We start from the raw sequence: 19,092 nt of genomic DNA, 5'->3' as shown, positions 1-19,092 counted from the left end.
TATCAGTGTTTCTTTGATCAGAATTTTTCCTAGGCATACCATTTTGGTGGCATGCCCCATGAGAGGCAGCCAATCTAGTAGTGAAGTGCATGGCTCCCAGATTAGGGCTCCCTGGGTTCAAATCCAGAATACCACTTAATAGGTAAATAAATGTAATCTCTCTGTACTTACTTCTATTTTTATGTCATTTGTTTACTCATAAAATGAGGTAACAGTAGTACCTATCTTCAGTGAAAGTTGTAAGGACTAAATGAGTTAATATTTCTGAAGTTCTTACTAGAACAGCTCTTGCCATATAGTAAGCTATATACATTCAAGCATTTGTTAGTAAAGTGAATAGACGGAAATAAAAAAATCACTTGTTGAGTCTTTATACACCATACAGACTGTCTCATTTAACCCTTTAAATATCTCTCTGATATTAGTTCATTAATTCTTCCATTTTGGAACTGAAGAACATGAAACTTAGGGAGTTAAACTTACTCAAGTCTCAGCTGATAAATAATAGAGCTGGGCTTCAAATTAACTCTGATTTAAAGTCAACCTCAAGATGGGTGAGGATTGGAGCTTCATTTTGTTTGGCATCAGACCTTCTCTTTATTTGGTCTGGTTCTCCCATTGGTTGAATAGCCATAGGTTCTACTTTGTTCAATTTGGTTTGTATATGCATATGACCAACATGAAAACTTATGGAATCCAGGATAGGTGTGTTTACTTGTACACAGTTTCTCTTTCCAAAGGCATTTCTGAATGTCTAATTAATATAAAGACTGTAAACACTGAAGTGATAAAATAGAAATCGTGGCTGTGACTCAGAGCAGGAACAACGTGAGGATAATAGACTTACTGTGATTAAACTTTCAGTTGCATCCACTTATACAGGGCAACACAATGGGTTCTTTAATCCTTTCTGTATCATAGCTGGAAGACTAATTCCTCTTCAAGATACTTATCTAGTATAATAAATTACCTTTATGTGAGGTTTTTAAATAATGGCCCCAGCAATACAATTAGAGAATAGTTCATTGAGTTGATTTATAGAGAACTGTGGCATCTTTGCTTTGGATGGATGGATGGATGGATGGATGACCACTGAAAGTGCTAGGTAGTAAATCAATGTGGCTGGCTTTGTGTATCTAGGCAGAAAGGAAGCAGAAAGAGTTGGGGTACAGGCACCAGAGAATCATTTACATTCTAATCTTGTGTTGCATGAACTTGCCTTTTTCTTACAGAAATGATTTCACTTTACAAAACCTTGGTTTCTTCAACTATAAACCAGTATGTTAGTTCTTTTGTCAGATAGACTAATAGACTTGGTGGTATAGTAAGTTTCCTGTTTCCCAGCCCTGGAAGTCTGTAGTTATATGACCTTGAGCTGGTATTAACTGTCTCTCAACCTTTCCTCACATAGAAAGATGAGGTTATTGTAAAAATCGAATAAAATAATTATGTAAACACTTAGCAGAGTACCTGGAAACTAGTAATTATTCACTAAATGATGACTTGATTATTGGTCAAGAAGACAAGGGATTATTTTCCATGCTATGCATGCAAGCCTTGCCTCCCAGTGGCACCCAGAAATCCAGAAGGTATTAGTTTGTGGCCCCTTGTGTTTTTGTCTTACCCTCCCTTTCCTCTGGCCATTTTATGCATGGAGTACTGTAAGCACAGGGTTAGAGTGTCAAGGTGTTACAAGGATGTTTGACATCTTGAAAAAAAACTCACGTTTTTCCTTCCACAATAAAACAAATAATAAAAATAAGATGAGACAGCATCATCAGAAATCAATAATTTGATTGCAGATTAATAGCAAGTAGTGGGAATTTAGTATATGTATTTAAACCTTTGCAGATAATAAAACAATTAATCTTCACAATGGACTTATAAGCCCCATTGATTAGGTGAAGAAGCTGAGGCCTAGAGACATTTAGAAACGTGCCCAAAGTCACGCAGCTAGCAAGCGTTGGAACCAGCATTTGGATGGAGACAGCAGAACTTCTACTCTGAACATTGTGGCATACCATATCTCAAGTGTTTGTAAAATTTAGAAGTTTGAGGGTTCTTGTTTAAGAAATGTGTTACGTTTAAATACAATTATAGATCAACTTTTCTCATTTTACAGAATTCCAGACCAAGCAAAATGATTTTCTGAGAAATCAGAACTTCTCAAAAATGAAATGAGTTACCCTCACCAAATAATTTCAAAAGCAAAAAAAAAAAACCCTGTTCAAATGATTTTTACAAAAAAAATATATTTCAGTTGAGATTGGAGATGCATTTGAATACATTTGACAGGATATGGGATAGATCTTTCAAAAGCAGACATGCCCTGAGTCTCGGAAGATCTTTAATCCAATTTTGCTGTGCCTGAAAAAAACACTAAAATAAACAAATGAACAAAACAATCAATTAACCAAGTTACCCATGAAGTATGGAGTTGATTATCAGAATGTTAGGATGCAGAGTAACAGTAAATTAAATGCCAATTGTCAAAAATGAGCTTTCCCTGGCTATTCAATAGAAAGCACCATTTGTCACAGCAGGAAGCATCCATGTCATGTCTATTGCTGGATGAAAAGCAAAGCAAGACTCATGTGAAGCCCCCTTAAGAGTTCTTGCAAACCAAAGAGAGCAAGCAGGGAGCTGTAGTGGATATTTCTGGAGTCACACCCTCTGCTTTTCTCCAGTTTTAGTCAAGGTCCCAGGCTTTCATATAAGGTTGACCCCTGGTGTGCTGACCTCAGGCACCCCTCTTTGGGCACAGATGTCTGTCAATGCCAGTCTCCGTTCTCAGATGTCAGTAGCCTGTGCTCTGCCTGGTTTTCTGGAGAACAAGCATGGCACCCTTGTTTGTAACAGCTGTTCACAGAAAATCAGTGTGGCCCCTATTGATTCTCTCCATCATCGTTATCAAAGGTTTCATAGGGTTGCTCTAACCAAGAACCACTTTGGTAGTGGATTTCTTAAACAGCAAAAACGTATTGTATCATAGCTTTGAAGACCACAAGTCCAAGACTAGAGTGTCTGTTTTTTATAAAGACATCAGTCATATTGATACGGCCACCCCAATGACCTCATTTCAACTTGATTCCCTCTGTAAAGATCCAAACAGGACCACACTGTGACAGGGCTATTAGGACTCTGATAATTCAATCCCTAGCAGGGCCTGAGTGTTTTAGTTACTTTCAAAGCTGCTTTTACTATGAGATTCAGTCATTCACTTACAAATGATGCCCAAAGTACTAGCAATTTATCTACTGAGCCCCTTAGCCCAAACTCTCTGAAAAATTCCAGCTGTGCTTCTGAATAAACCCTCCCTCAACACTGCAGTTCTCTGCCAGCTATGAGGGGCCCCTCCTCCCCTCCCTGCAGTGCACCCCAGGTGGGTGGAGCTGACAAATTTAGTAGCAGACCTCTTTCTCAGTGGGCTCCACTCAGAGGGCTAACTCCAGCGGCGGTGGCAAGTGAGGGCAAGATAACTCCCATGAGGACATTAACAACAGACTGACAAGCTGCTTGTCTGGTACATGTTCAAAATGATAAGGTAAAGGCATATGATAATCAGAGCCGAAATTGGTTTTGAGGATGCTGAAGCTACCAGTTGAGACGGCTTTAAGTGTGGTGTGCATACTGTATTTATCTCATCTCAAGGGCTTGACAGCTCCTAAGGAGATAAGCACAGTTGGGAAGATGTACTGGAAGAAGCATCAGGCTGAATATAAAGCAGCTGCTTGTTCTGCCTGGACTATGAGAAAGGGCAGCTTCGTGTCTAGATGCAATGTACTTGGCAGATAGCACTGCCCTGCTGAGCACACATGCCCCAGTGCTAAGGGACAGCAACCACTTGTTCTTTGGAAGAGTCAGTGTCTTCTGGGTTAGGGAAGAAACTGTGCAGGGGAAATAGAGGTGCTGGAGAACCTACAAACTCCCAGACTCCAGTCTCCATCACTGAAGTTTTGAGTTGCCATTTGAAAGTGGGTATAAAAGATGCAGATCATCTGCTTTTTTAAAAGAAGCCAAGAGTCTGGAATTTGATGCTAATCTTGATTGCTATTTTTTAAAACATTCGTTACTAGTTCAATTTTTATATTTTGTTTCCTTCCTTGTTGTTTTAAGGTTGCACAGTCCAAAGAGTACATGTTGATGAGCCAAATATGGGCCTTCAGCTGCACTTTGAAACTCATAATAGAGACAATCTTCTGTTTTAAAACATTAAAGTCTAATGTAGTTTAATAAGATAATGAACTCAGTAGCTATTAATCACCTTGTTTTTCTTGTTTAGGGTGACAGAATTTACATAGTTAGCAAGATTATTTGGTTTCCTGGAATATATAATTTAAGGAACAATATATCCATCAGTTAGTCCCATTATATCTGACTTTTTAGAAAGCAAGCAATAAAGTAGAGGGGTGTGTATGGATCTCCACACTGTCTTACAGACAGCTACCTGCACCTGCTTCACCAGACAGCTGCTCACATCCCAGCCCCTAAAGGACAGCTCTATGTGCCATGCTCTACAAGGGACATAGAAACTGGGGGAGGGGGGTAAGGTTTTTGTTTTTATTATCACTCTGATAATTCTCAGCACCAATATTGAAACACTGACAGGGGCTGACACTGTGGCTCACTTGGTTAATCCTCTGCCTGTGGCGCTGGCATCCCATATGGGCGCTAGTTCTAGTCCTGGCTGCTCCTCTTCCAGTCCAGCTCTCTGCTGTGGCCCCAGGAAGGCAGTGGAGGATGGCCCAAGTGCTTGGGCTCCTGCACCCGCATGGGAGACCAGGAGGAAGCACCTGGCTCCTGGCTTCAGATCAGCTGCTTTTACTATGTTCCAACCTTAGCAGCCATTAGGGGAGTGAACCAATGGAAGGAAAACCTTTCTCTTTGTCTCTCTCTCTCTCTCTCTCACTGTCTGTAACTCTGCCTATCAAATAATAAAAAAAAAGAAACACTGACAATAACAACTTCATGTTACATGCTGTGCTCAGACTATCATCTCCCATAATCCCCAGAGCATCCTTGACAGGCAAGTTCAACTTTCAGTCTTCAGAACAGGAAGCGGACACTGAGTCACAGGTTAATGCATGTAGTTAATAATAAAGGCAGATGATGGAATTTATTCCTCACAGATTTTATAGATCTTTCCCCCAGTGTTCAATATGGGGTAACAGAAGGGCTGTGGAAAGAGGAAGCAGAAAAGAAAAATCAGAGTTTCCTATCGGATCATGTCTAACACATCTTGGAGAGGAAAACTGAAAGGAGGCTACCTGCTGCTTAAGAACAGTTGGCATTGCCTAGAGCCTTGCTTGTGAGTCAGCTCTGAAAACTGAGCCCAGCTGAGGCACCCAGCTCGCAAATCAATGATATTGATAAGTTTGGAAATGCAAGATTTGGAAATCCAATGGGTTCAGGTTAGAAAGTAACAAGTGGTGGCCTGAAAGAAATGAAGCATTAACTGTCTTCACACACAAGAAGGGCAGAAATATCATGGGAAAACAGGAAGGCAAATACCTCCAAGCCTTTATTTTTGGGATTCCAAGTGAGCAATTATGAAAGGTTCCAGAAGCCACTATTTGTTCACTAGTGGGTCCTGAGACTTTTGGTTGGTAGCCTCCACTTGGAAGAAATATGAGTATGCATCTCATAGTCCATGGAAGACTGTTCCCCCAAAGACTATTACTATTATTATTATTTCAAAGTAAACTTGAAAGATCAATCTTAGATTGAGGCAGTTGAGCATTTAATTGACATCTTAAATCCTGAAGGTTGCTGGCTGAGCCGGAATCTGCAGTCAGGTTCTCCCACAGCTGCACATTCTCTTGACCACAAGCATCTCCTCCTTTTCAAAGGATTGAAACAAAATAAATGGGCAGTTTTCTACATCAGTATTATTTTCTTACATAGAGGAAATTGAAAATGAGCCTTGAGAAACCAAGTCATTTAAGCTAAATATTGCATAAGCTCATGAGTGTAAATTTTTTCATTCTTCATTTTTTCTAAGTAAACCAGCTACTTAATAAGTGTGTAGAAAGTGATCATTGTGCCTCAAGAACTATCCTAGAAGTCAGTTATGAATAAGAAGTAGTTCTTGGCCGGCACCACAGCTCAATAGGCTAATCCTCCACCTAGTGGCGCCGGCACACCGGGTTCTAGTCCCGGTCGGGGCGCCGGATTCTGTCCCGGTTGCCCCTCTTCCAGGCCAGCTCTCTGCTGTGGCCTGGGAAGGCAGTGGAGGATGGCCCAAGTGCTTGGGCCCTGCACCCCATGGGAGACCAGGAAAAGCACCTGGCTCCAGGCTTCGGATCAGCGCAGTGCGCCAGCCGCAGCGTGCCGGCCGCAGCGGCCATTGGAGGGTGAACCAATGGCAAAAGGAAGACCTTTCTCTCTGTCTCTCTCTCTCACTGTCCACTCTGCCTGTCAAAAAAAAAAAAAAAGTACTTTCATTTAGGTAACTTCAGCTGTAAAATTGTGTCAAGTTAATAAGTGAACTCTACAGATGGTGATGTGTGTAGTGTGTTGCACTAGGTTTTGCCAGGGTACAGAGAAATCAAATAAATCTAATTCTTACTTGTGTGACACCCCGTCAGCCTTTCAGGGGACTGTCTGAGCCTCAGATTCTTCTCTTGTGGAAAGCTAAATAATAAGTCTTACCTTGTCGATTTCACAGGCATGCCATGAGCATCACACAGAGTAATGCTGTGGAGTCCTTTGAAATACACTGCATTATGCAGTGTCTTTAAGAAAGGAAAGAGGGTTTTTTTTGGCTAACGGCTTTGGAGGTTCACAGTCCAAAACCAAGTGGCCCATTAGTCTGGCATCTGATGAGAGTGGTGGATGGCAGAACATATGCCAGAGGATCACAGTGAGCCAGAAAAGAGAGATTCTAGATAAAACCTGGCTTTTATAACCAACCATCTCATGAAAACTCCCTTCCAAGGGTAGGCTTCAGTTGCATAAGAACCTCCAACCAGGACTATCTCCTACATACCATAATGAGATCAAACCTCCATACTCTTTAGCAACGTTAATTTATGACTTTGTGGTTTAAGCACCTGCATAAGTTGGGAAGCCAAATTCTATTCAAACCATAGGAATTATTTATGATGTCTTACAAAGGCTAAGTTTAAATCATTGCAGTTTGTAGATCCCACCACCCAGTGTTCAAAGCCCGAAGAGACTTTAATTGGACTACATTGTGTTTTATGCTGTCAGCTTGTGAAGAGTAAATTGTTGGTCCTGAGCCACAGCTGACCTCCAGGAAATGCATATTCCATGAAAAACAGAATGTAGACACCAAAGTAAGGGTAGGAGATGACAAGCTTAGCTGCAGAGTTCAGTTTTCAATGGGCCTGTCCTGATTTGGTGTTAAACCTGACCATGAGAATAAAAGTGTCTGTTCCTCCTGGGCTAAAAGCTGTCTCTCTTTTCCAGTGTTCTGTTTCCTGTGGTGGTGGTGTGCGCATTCGCAGTGTCACGTGTGCTAAGAACAATGGTGAACCTTGTGACAAGACAAGGAAACCCAACAGCCGAGCTCTGTGTGGCCTTCAGCAGTGTCCATCTAGCTGGAGAGTTCTGAGACCCAACAAAGGCATCATTTTCAGTGGGAAACATCTACCACCATTAAAGCCCATCGTCCCACCTACATCTAGGCACAAAGTGCTGACCACACCCACAGTGCCTGAGTCTATGAGCACAAGCACTCCAGTAACAACCGGACCTGGTCCCACCGCACCTTCCAGAGAAACAGACCTGGATGGGAAACAATGGCAAAATAGTTCAACACAAACTGAACTGAGCTCACGTTACCTCATTTCCCTTGGAAGTACTTCCCAGCCCATCCTCACTTCCTGGTCTGTGAATATCCAGTCTGATGATGAGAATATTTCCAATCCAGCTACTGGTCCTACCTCAGATGGACACCTTGTGGCGACAACAAGTGGTTCTGACTTTTCAGCATCCAGCAATGCTGTGACCTGGCAGGTGACTCCATTTTACAGTACTTTAACCAAAGACCCAGAATTGGAGATTCATAGTGGTTCAGGAGAAGACAGGGAACAGCCAGAGAACAAAGATGAAAGTAACCCTGTGCTGCGGACACAGATCAGAGTACCTGAAAATGATGTTCTAGTGGAAACAATTACAGAATCGCCACTGGGACTTCCACCAATACCTTATCTCAGTGAAGAGTCCTTGTGGCCACCTGTCAGCACAGGAATGAAAGGACTGGTCCCCAGCCAAAGGCCCAGTACTCTCAAAAATGGGACACCAAGGGCTGCGGGTATGGTTACTGAAAAGCCAGTTAATGGTGCGCTCCCTCTGGGAGGGGATCAACAACCAGCACCCTCAGAAAAGCCAATAAATCATAACCACCTGGAACATCCAAGCAACGTGAATGTAACACAAAATTCTGGACCAGTGCTGACTGAGGAAGATGCAACTAGTCTGATTTCTGAGGGCTTTTTACTCAATGCCTCCAGTTACAAACAGTTCATGAAGGACCACAGCCCTGCACGCTGGATTGTTGGAAACTGGAGTGAGGTAGGTGGCTCCATTCCCTACCTCAGGCCTTACTTTACATGGAAAACAGCTATGGGTATTACTCCCTTATGAAAATTTCAAAGTGAACTTGCATAAAAAAAAAATTGATGCAATCAGTTCTCCATCTCCACCTCCCTCCTGACCACTGGAACTCCTTAAATGGACAAGGAGGAAGAAATACACAAAGGTGCTTCAAAAGTTAGTGAAAAATAAAATTAAAAGAAATGTTTGTTTTGGTAAAAAATGTATATATGCATACAAGGGTTTTTGCCTAATTTTCATAGGAAATACATGGATTTCAAGATGAGAGTACCAATGCAGGTCATCTCTAATGCCCCTGGAAGTTATAGACTGTCATGATCCTGTGGGGAAAGTTACCTGGAATGGCCTGAGTTCTCATTTAAATGAGACTTGGTTTACATATGTGAAGTAATTATGATTGTAATGGAAATAGAAGACAAAACTGTTTAAAATAATTATATAGCTTACTCTATGAATATTTTTTTCTTTTTTATTCCTGAATGCTTGCATTTAGAACTCATTATGGCTCATTGAAGGAATTGTAATACAGAGGAAACATGATAAACATGATGACAAAATGTTGGCCTCTTCGGATTCAGAAATTTGGCTAGAAATTTGTTTCTCTATCTCTAGAACTAATTATATCCTTTGAAGCATCAAAATTATTTCTCACCTAATTGAATTTTGAATGTCCAATGTATGTGCTTGTTAAAACAATGTGACAGCACAAAAGAGGACTTTGTGGCAAAGCAATCACATATTCAAATCATTCAGCGTTTTTATGACATTTTATGACTCATATCCCTAGTTAAAGGGATGTGAAAAATTAGTAATTACAAAAATAATAATACAATCCTAACAATTTAATAGATGTGCTAATTTCCAAACCACTTTCATATGTAATTCCTTACTGTTTTCCTTTTTGACAGTCCTGGGGAGTAGATTGGGTCTTGCTTTACTAATTAGCTAATAGAAAACTAGATTTTTTTTTTTTACAATTAAGGGAGTACTTTTGGATAATGAATGTTCTCTTTCAGCTCTAGTCTGCTGTCTTGTGAGTTATGGTACCAATTGATGACTTGACTGTATAGAATTCTCCCGTGGCAATTAATCAACATAAATAGTTATAGAATTAACTATACCAGCAATAAATAGCATGAAGTCAAACTTCTAAAAATTTTCCCCCAATGCTGGAGTTGTTTGCATTTCAAATGCATTTTTACATTGATTTATGTTTCATTTCTAAAGTGAATTAACAGATTTTCTGAAATGGATAAATACCTTATTTTATGCATTTGCAAGTAAATAATCCAGCTTAAGCAATAAAAAAAAAAAAACAGAAAAAGATAGTTATGATTACAATAATCCAATTTGTTGAAAGAAGATGATGAATGGGTCTCATGATCTGTGACATTTTGGTAATATTTATTTCTGACTCAGTTCTAAAGGACTTTTAATGAGGATAATAATATTGGCAGTGAGCATTTGCAAAGGATGCATCATACTTTTTAGGCATGACTTTATGCTGATTAGCATGTGTTCTCTCATTGATCCTCATCACAACCCAAGGACAGGGGTAACATGTTCTGCTTTAGAGACAGGAAGCTGAAGCTGAGGGAGGAAACAGAACCATCCATGCTTTGAGCGACAGAGCAGGAATTTGAACTCTGGCACGTGGACTTCAGGACCCAAGATCTGTTGCTTTGCACATCAGAAAATATCATCATCCTGTGTGCCTTTGGTTTTATTTCTTTCTTCTTTGGTCACATTACATATAAAAACAATGCTATTTATGCAAAGACCCTGAATAGACAGAAGAGAAAATCATAGAGTTCACAAGAAAGTATTTTCAAACAATATGGAGGGACCCTTGGTTATTTGGAGTTCCCAGAGGCAAGTGATCCTTGTCAAGTCCCCAAAATAGGTTCAGCCTGGACATCTGAGTTTTTAATATATATATATATATATAATATATAATATATTATATATATATAAACATATGCATGTTTATATATATAGTTTTATCTTATTTTTTAAATTTTATTTAAGGTAAACAAATTTCATGTATTTCATATATACAGATTTAGGAACATAGTGCTACTTTCCACACTTCCCTCCCTACCCCCCATGCTCCCACCCTTCCTCCTCTTCCCTCTCCTATGCCCTCTCTTAATTTTTATAAATATCTACTTTCAGTTTACTTTATAATCCTAATATTAACTCTATACTAAGTAAAGAGTTCAACATACAGTAAGAAGAAAAACAAGCAATCTTCCTCAACAATAGAGACAATTGCTGTGAACAGTCATTGAATCTCAAAATGTTAATATCACTGCTATATGTTACATTTTTGGTACTTTGTTAGTCACCATGAATCAGGGAAAATATGATATTTGCCTTTTTGGGAATGGTTTATTTCACTTAGTGGTTTCCACTTATATCCATTTTGTTGCAAAAGACATGATTTCACTCCTTTTTTGGCTGAGTAGTATTCCATTATTTCTTTATCAAATCCTCAGCTGGCAGACATCTGGGTTGATCCATATCTTAGCTATAGTGAATTTAGCTGCAATAAGCATGGGGGTATAGATAATTCTCCCATATGCTGATTTCATTTCCTTTGAGTAAATCCCCAAGAGTGGGATGCCTGGCAGGTCTATATTCAGATTTCTGAGGTTCTCCATACTGTCTTCCACAGAGGCTCTACCAGTTTACATTAGGGTCCATATTTCACCTCCTCGCCTGCATTTGTTGTTTGCTGATTTCTATATGAGAGCCATTCTAACCAGGGCAAGTGAAATCTCATTGTTGTTTTGATTTGCATTTCCCTGAAGGCTGGTGATCCTGAGCATTTTCTCATGTGTCTGTTGGCCATTTGGATTTGCTCTCTTGAAAAATGTCTGTTCAGTCCCCAAAACACAGATACCATATGTTTTACCTGATCTGAGGTAACTAATAGAAGACCTAAAATGTAGTGTATTGGACATTTTGAGATTTGATGATGGTTTACAGTCCTTGTCTCTTCTTTTGAGGAACAGTGTCCTTTTTTTCTTCATATTATTTGTTGAGCTCTTTTACTTAGTGTAGAGTTAACTTTATGATAGTGAAGTAAACTGAAAGTAGATCTTTATAAAAATTAAGAGTGGGAATGGGAGAGGGAGGAAGAAGAAGGGTTAGAGAGTGAGTGGAAGGGAGGGTAGGGTGGAAAGTATCACTATGTTCCTAAATCTGTGTATATGAAATACAAGACACTTGTATGACTTAAGTAAATTTTTCTTAAAAAAATGCCTGTTCAAATCCTTTGCCCATTTCTTAACTGGGATGTTTGTGTTGTTGAGTTTCTTGAGCTATTTATAGATTCTGGATATTAATCTTTTATCAGTTTCATAGCTTGAAAATATTTTACTCCATTCTATTGGTTGCCTCTTCACTTTCCTGAGTGTTTCATTTGCAGTACAGAAGCTTCTAAGCTTGATGTAATCCCATTTGTCAATATTGGCTTTGATTATCTGTGCCTCTGGGGTCTTTTCCAAGAAATCTTTGCCTATGCTAATATCTTGCAGAGTTTTTCCAATATCCTGCTCTAGTAATTTGATGATATCAGATTGTAGATTTAGATCCTAGATACATTTTGAGTAGGTTTTTTTGTAAGGGATAAGATAAGGGTGATGTTTTATACTTCTGCACACAAAAATCCAATTTTCCCAGCACTACCTGTTGAAGAGACTGTCCTTTCTCCAAGGATTGATTTTAGGTTATTTGTCAAAGATTAGTTTGTTGTAGATGTGTGGATTAATTTTTGGAGTTTCTAATCTGTTCCATTGGTCTACATGTGTATTTTTGTGCCAGTGCCAGGCTGTTTTGATTATAACTGCCCTGTAGTATGTCTTGAAATATGGTATTGTGATGCCTCCAACTTTTTTTAGTGTATAAGATTGCTTTATATATTCAGGCTCTCTTGTGTTTCCATGTGAATTTTAGCATTGCTTTTTCTAGATCTGAGAAGAATGTCACTGTATTTTGATTAGGACCATACTGAATCTGTAAATTGCTTTATTGCTTTTGGTAATAAGAACATTTTGATGATATTGATTCTTCCAGTCCATGAACATGGGAGATTTTTTCCATTTTTTTTGAACTTTTATTTAATGAATATAAATTTCCAAAGTACAGCTTATAGATTACAATGGCTTCCCCCCCATAATGTCCCTCCCACCCACAACCCTCCCCTTTCCCACTCCCTCTCCCCTTCCATTCACATCAAGATTCATTTTCGATTCTCTTTATATACCTAAGATCAGTTTAGCATACATTAAGTAAAGATTTCAACAGTTTGCTCCCACACAGAAACATAAAGTGAAAAATACTGTTTGAGTACTAGTTATAGCATTAAATCTCAATGTACAGCACACTAAGGACAGAGATCCTACATGAGGAGTAAGTGCACAGTGACTCCTGTTGTTGACTTAACAAATTGACACTCTTGTTTATGGCATCAGTAATCAACCTAGGCTCTTGTCATGAGTTGCCAAGGCTATGGAAGCCCCCTGAGTTCACTGACTCTGATAATTTTTAGACAAGGCCATGGTCAAAGTGGAAGTTCTCTCCTCCCTTCAGAGAAGGGTACCTCCTTCTTTGATGACCCGTTCTTTCCACTGGGATCTCACTCGTGGAAATCTTTCATTTAGGTTTTTTTTTTTTTCCCCAGAGTGTCTTGGCTTTCCATGCCTGAAATACTCTCATGGTCTTTTTCAGCCATATCCGCATGCCTTAAGGGCTGATTCTGAGGCCAGAGTGCTGTTTTTATATATTTATTTTATTTTATACATTGTCCGAACTACTTCAATTGAAGGAAGACAGGAGGCTCATTTATCAGCTATTTAGGGACATCCCATGTTTACAAAAGGAATGATACATTTTGAGAGCAATATTTAAAATTATATCATTCCAAAAAATTAAAACAATTTAATTTCAGAATGTCAGGGCAGACTGAGAGATTATTGGAACTCATAAAAGAGTTTGGTAAAGTGGCAGGATAGGAAATCAACACACAGTAATCAAGAGCTTTTGTATATAATGACAATGCTATGGGAGATCACTCAAGAGATCTGTGGGTCGCAAAATGTACTGGGTCAGGAATAGAACTCTGGGTAACAGCAAAATTTGAGGGGCTAGCTGATAAAAAGATCCCATTATGAAGATTAGTAAGGAATCATCTAATTTTTAAGACAAATCAAAAGATACAGTACCTCAACGTCTAGGAACGTGATGATTGATATTAAACCTATTGGATTTGACAATTAGCAGGTCACTAGTGACTTCATGGAAAATACTATCAGCATAGAGATGGTGGGAGAGATTCAGCAGTCTCTCACAGTCCTCAGACAGAGCCTTGATGAGCACTGTTAGTAAGGATGGGCAAGCCCTTTGCATTCCACCAGTTAACACAAATGCTTTATTTAAAAGTAGCTGAAAGATGACCCAGAAATTAATTTTCTTTTCCATCTAAATACTCTTCTCCTTTCATCTGTACCCAAATCGCACAGCACTTGTGTGATATTGAACTTAAATATGTTATAAAGAGCTTGTTTGAAAGATATGTAATATATGGTAATAAATTAATAGACAAATGTTAATTGATCTCATGAGAAAGTACCACATTCATGAAAACTACACCAAAATAAAGTACACATCATCCATGATGATTGTTGGATCTTAGAGGTTAACATATTTTGATTATAGTAAATCAAGATACAAAGTGTTAATTCTGCCTCAACTGTCATAATTTGACTTTGACAGAAATAAACTGTTATTAAATATATCATAACTCCTCAACAATTGGACAACACTGATGGAACCACTGACAGCTGTCAATTTCAAGCAGTTTAGCTAAGAAAGGAGTTGACCTAGATTGCAGTTTTTCAAAGCTTCAAGGATATCACAAGAATAGGGTTCTATATTTGGCAGGAGTCCCCTTTATCATCCCAGGCCTTGCTGCCTGATCTGTTTATGCAGATTTTAAGAAATAAGATATTTAATGCACAGAATTATCAGAGCAACAGGTTTTGAGTTTCTCACTGACCATGACTTTTGTTTCTGCCCATTTCCAAAGCTGTTTCTTTGGGGTTACCTCTCTTTATAATGTATCACTCACTCCTCAGTTCTCGATCACTACATCTTAAAAACCCTAAAGTCAACAACAGGAGTCACTGTGCACTTACTACTCATGTAGGATCTCTATCCTTAATGTGCTGTACATTGAGATTTAATGCTATGACGAGTACTCAAACAATATATTTCACTTTGTGTTTCTATGGGGGTGCAAACAGTTGAAATCCTTACTTAATGCATACTAAACTGATCCTCTGTAAAAAAAAAAAAAAAAAAAAAAAGAAATTATCAATTCCCAACTTGACTCTCACTGGGATTAAACATGACAATAGGTCTGCTCTGATTTCATCATCATTTAAAAAAAATCATCTATTATTTTTCACTTTATGTTTCTGTGTGGGAGCAAACTGTTGAAATCCATACTTAATGTACACTAAGCTGATCTTCTGTATATTAAGATAATCGAAAATGAATCTTGATGTGAATGGAAGGGGAGAGGGAGTGGGAAAGGGGAGGGTTGTGGGTGGGAGGGACGGTATGGGGGGGAAGCCATTGTAATCCATAAGTCGTACTTTGGAAATTTATATGCATTAAATAAAAGTTTAAAAAAAAAAAAACCCTAGAATCACCATTGATATCAACTTGCCCCTTTCCTCCATGGTAGTTTTTCTATTTTTTTCCTTTTTTCAAGATTTATTTTTATTTATTTGAAAGGCAGAGTTACAGAGAGGGAAAGAAGGAAAAAGGGCAGAGACACAGAGAGAAAGAGAGAGAGATCTTCCATCCATTGGCTCATTCTGCAAATGGCCACAATGACTGGAGCTGGGCCAGGCCAAAGCCAAGATCCAGGAGTTTCTTCCAGGTCTTTCTGTGGTAGTTTTCCAAGTCAACATTACGTCATTTTTCAGCTTTGCTGCTTTTGTTTGTTAAAACAATAGAGAAGGGAGCTACAACGAACATTCAATGTATGAGAAGCTAGGAATATAAAAGTCCCATGGCATTTAGGGAAGTCCAGTCCCAAGTGCAAATGGTGGCCTTGTAGTTGAAAACAACCCCTAGTTCCTATGCTTGCCCAGAGCACTTTCCTTTGCCTCCAGTAGTCGATGCACCACCCAGTCTCTCTCTCCTTCAGTCTTTCCTCACAGCGTGGCAAGAGATATAAAACCATCAAACTGGTCTCCCAAAAGAATGGTCCTAACAATCTAACCTTTCACTCACAAACCTGGGATCTCACATGCCAGATCCAGGCCCACTAGCCTTTGCAATCTAGCTTCAAAGTTGACTGCCTCCTCCTTTCTTCACACACATTAAGAATCAGCAAATCTAGGGTGTTCTCCTGCCTCTCACAGTCCAGTGCCCTCTGTTCATATTATCTCTTCTGCCAGGAAGGTCGTCCCTTTTTATATCTTCCTTGTTCTTCAGAATAAAACTTAGCATTTCCTCTTCCCTAAGGCTTCCCTGGATCTCTAAGGTAGGAATTAGTTTCTACAATTCCTAATGGTTGGATCTGAATGCTTTGATGATGTCCTCCCACTTTCTGTCCTGCATTAAAAGGCTGTCCATGACCTTCATTGTACATAACATACTCTTTTAATGAATTGGGTTTATGCATCAGCTTCTCATGACCGTAACAACATACCTGAAACAGGCTACTTCATAAAGAAAAGATACTGATTTTGGCTCACGGTTTTGAAGGTAGGAGGTCCAAAGAGCATGATCGATGCTGTGGTGAGGACTCCTGGAATTGCATCCCATAACAGTGGGGTGTACATGTCTATCTATATCTGTTCAGTCTTCAAACCACCAGGATTGAATCATGGGGGCTCCACTCCAATAACTTAATCCAATCTAAACACTTTCCAGTGTCCTTACCTTTAAACACCATAATTAGATTAAGTTTATATCCTCCTAGTTCTATTAATATAAGACTTTAGAGACTAAACTCCTCTATTTTAGAGAGACAGATATTCAAGCCATAGCATCTGTGTCTTCAAAAATTAAGTTATCAGGGCCAGCATAGTGGCATTCAAGTTAAACCACTGCCTGCAATGCTGGCGTCCCATATGGGCTTCAATTCAAGTCCTGACTACTCCACTTCCCATCCAGCTCCCTGCTAATATGCCTGGGAAAGCAGCAGAAGATGGCTCAAGTGGTTGGATTCTGTGCCCACATGGAAGATACAGATGAATCTCCTGGATCCTGACTTAAGCCCTGCCTACCCCTGGCTGTTGCAGCCATTTGGGGAGTGAACCAGCACATGGAAGATCTTTCTCTCGCTCTTTTTCTGTATCTCTCCTTCTCTGTAACTCTGCCTTTCAAATAAATATTTTTTTAAAAAAATTAAGTCATCAAAGTAAAAACCAAATTAATAATGTAAATAGGCCTGAAGCTTAATACCAGACTTTGTGAGTTTGGATCCTGGCTCAGTCACTTCACTGTGATTCCTCACTGTGCCTCAGTTTATCCTCTGTAAAATGAGGATAATGGTAATACCTGACTACTAAGGTTGTCATGAAGCAAAAGGAATAACTGTCCATAAGGTACTCTTAGGAGCAGTCAGACATACAAGACTCAGTGTTTGTGGTGATAGATGTTTACAAAACAGAACACTTGGATGTGAGGCAGAGTGCATGAGGTGGCTTTTATTTTGACAGAAATGGCCTCTCATTCAAGTTCCTCATCAATCAACCAGATCCCTTGGGCCAATGCTTTCAATGTAAGCTATGGAGTCATGTGGAATGGAAATGACAGCACAATTTTCCACAGCCTTCAGAGCAGTTCTCACGAGAGGCTGATGTGCCTTAGCATTAGTTCTGCTTCTGAACACCCTGACTCAAGTCCCTGACCCAGTCTATTGCTTGCTGCAGAACCACTAGCTACAAGGACACAGTGGAGTTGTCCCTCATCTACTTCATGGTCCTCCTTTCTTCTCCCATCACCCACTGCCAATTTGAAACTAATGTAATGTGTGATAATCAAATTGGTAGAATCCCATTTTTGCTTTTGCTGTATTCTTTGGCCTTCCATTTATCAGCTTTATTGCTGGATTGGTTTTCGTTGCCTAAGTAGAAACTATCAAAAATAATTATACAGATGTTGAATGGGTGTATGGCAGAGCATGTGAGACGCCACTTGGGATGCCTGTATCCCATGTCAGAGTACCTTGGTTCAAGTCCCCGCTCTGCTCCCAATTCCAGCTTCCTGCAAATGTGCACCATGGGAGACAGCACATGATGGTACTTTGGTCCTTCACATCCACACGGGAAATGCAGATTTAGTTACAGTCTCTTGGCTTTGACCTGGTCCAGCACTAGCTGTTATAGGCACTTGAGGAATAGAACAGTAGATGGAAGATTTCTCTTTCACTCTGTATCTGTCTCTGCCTCATTCTCTGGCTATCTTCCTTTCAAAATAAATTAAAATAAATTTAAAAATTTTTAAATAAGGATTAAACAAATATATGTTCATGAGCAGAGCTAGATTCAAAGCCCCAGAGACAATATGCACTTGTTATTAACATATATACAGTGCAAAAAACTATAGACATCACTTGAGATATAACGAGTTCATCACTAGACTAAGAATTTGGTCACACTAGCTCCTTTCCTGGGTTTGGCAAAATGTCATATTTTTCTCAATGTCATAATATGAAATTAACACTGAGGAGTCTGTGAGACCTTCAGTATGACCCCTTAACTCTCTTAGTCCCCAGTATCCAGAAGGTGGAGTTCATGATCTTGACCTTGTTGGTGAATTGGTTTAATAGGTAGCATTTATAGAGCACTGTAGTGAATGATTTCCCTTACTCCTTGAAATAGTCCCATGAGAGAGGGCCTACTGTTATCACCAGTTTTACAGGCCCATAACAGTTTAGGTAACTTTAAACTATCACAGATTAACCAACTTCAGAATTTGCATTATACCCAGAGTCTCAGAGGTTTAGAAAGAAGGTATTGAGGGTACCTAATAAGATGCTGTATCAGTTGTTCATTGCCACAGTAATACTATGTGACAAACAACCACAAAACTTCAATAAATAGGCATTTTTGTCCATGAGTCTGTAGATTAGTTGGGAGATTTTACTGATCTAAGCTTTGTCATGTATCTACTGGAGAGTCAGATGGAATCTAACTGGTCTGGATGGCTTTGGCTTGGATACCAGGCTCTGTTTCACATGGGCTCTCATCCACCTGCAGGCTGGCTCAGGTTTATTTTCATGGCATAGGCAGGGTCTAAGAGCAAGAATAAAAAGTAAGACCCCTTGAGAACTGAATCAGCATCATCACTGCCTTCTGTTAGCCAAAGCAAGTCACAAGAACATCCTGGATTCAAGAACTGGAAAAACAGATTTCACTTCTTGATGAGCAAATTCCCATTGCAAAGAGTATGAGTTCAAGAGGGTGTTAACAGTCGGGGCCACAA

The 19,092-nt window shown here is 39.4% G+C and overlaps 2 protein-coding genes across 5 annotated transcripts in view; one reads left to right on the top strand and one right to left on the bottom strand.

Annotated features, from left to right (window-relative positions):
* Positions 1 to 19,092, bottom strand: part of LOC138845174 (large ribosomal subunit protein uL23-like) — a 1,058,548-nt gene that overhangs the window by 187,567 nt on the left and 851,889 nt on the right. The gene's annotated exons all lie outside the window — the stretch shown is intronic.
* ADAMTS12 (ADAM metallopeptidase with thrombospondin type 1 motif 12) overlaps positions 1 to 19,092 on the top strand; it is a 363,744-nt gene that overhangs the window by 302,573 nt on the left and 42,079 nt on the right. For all 4 annotated transcript variants that reach the window (XM_002714101.5, XM_070056623.1, XM_070056624.1 and 1 more), the window contains one exon: positions 7,432 to 8,538. In XM_002714101.5, the coding sequence (XP_002714147.2) occupies positions 7,432 to 8,538 (1,107 nt within the window). The remainder of the gene's footprint in view (positions 1 to 7,431; positions 8,539 to 19,092) is intronic.

This window comes from Oryctolagus cuniculus, chromosome 14, assembly GCF_964237555.1.
Source record: "Oryctolagus cuniculus chromosome 14, mOryCun1.1, whole genome shotgun sequence".
In the NCBI taxonomy this organism is placed as follows: Eukaryota; Metazoa; Chordata; class Mammalia; order Lagomorpha; family Leporidae; genus Oryctolagus; species Oryctolagus cuniculus.
This window is presented reverse-complemented; position numbering and strand designations above follow the sequence as displayed.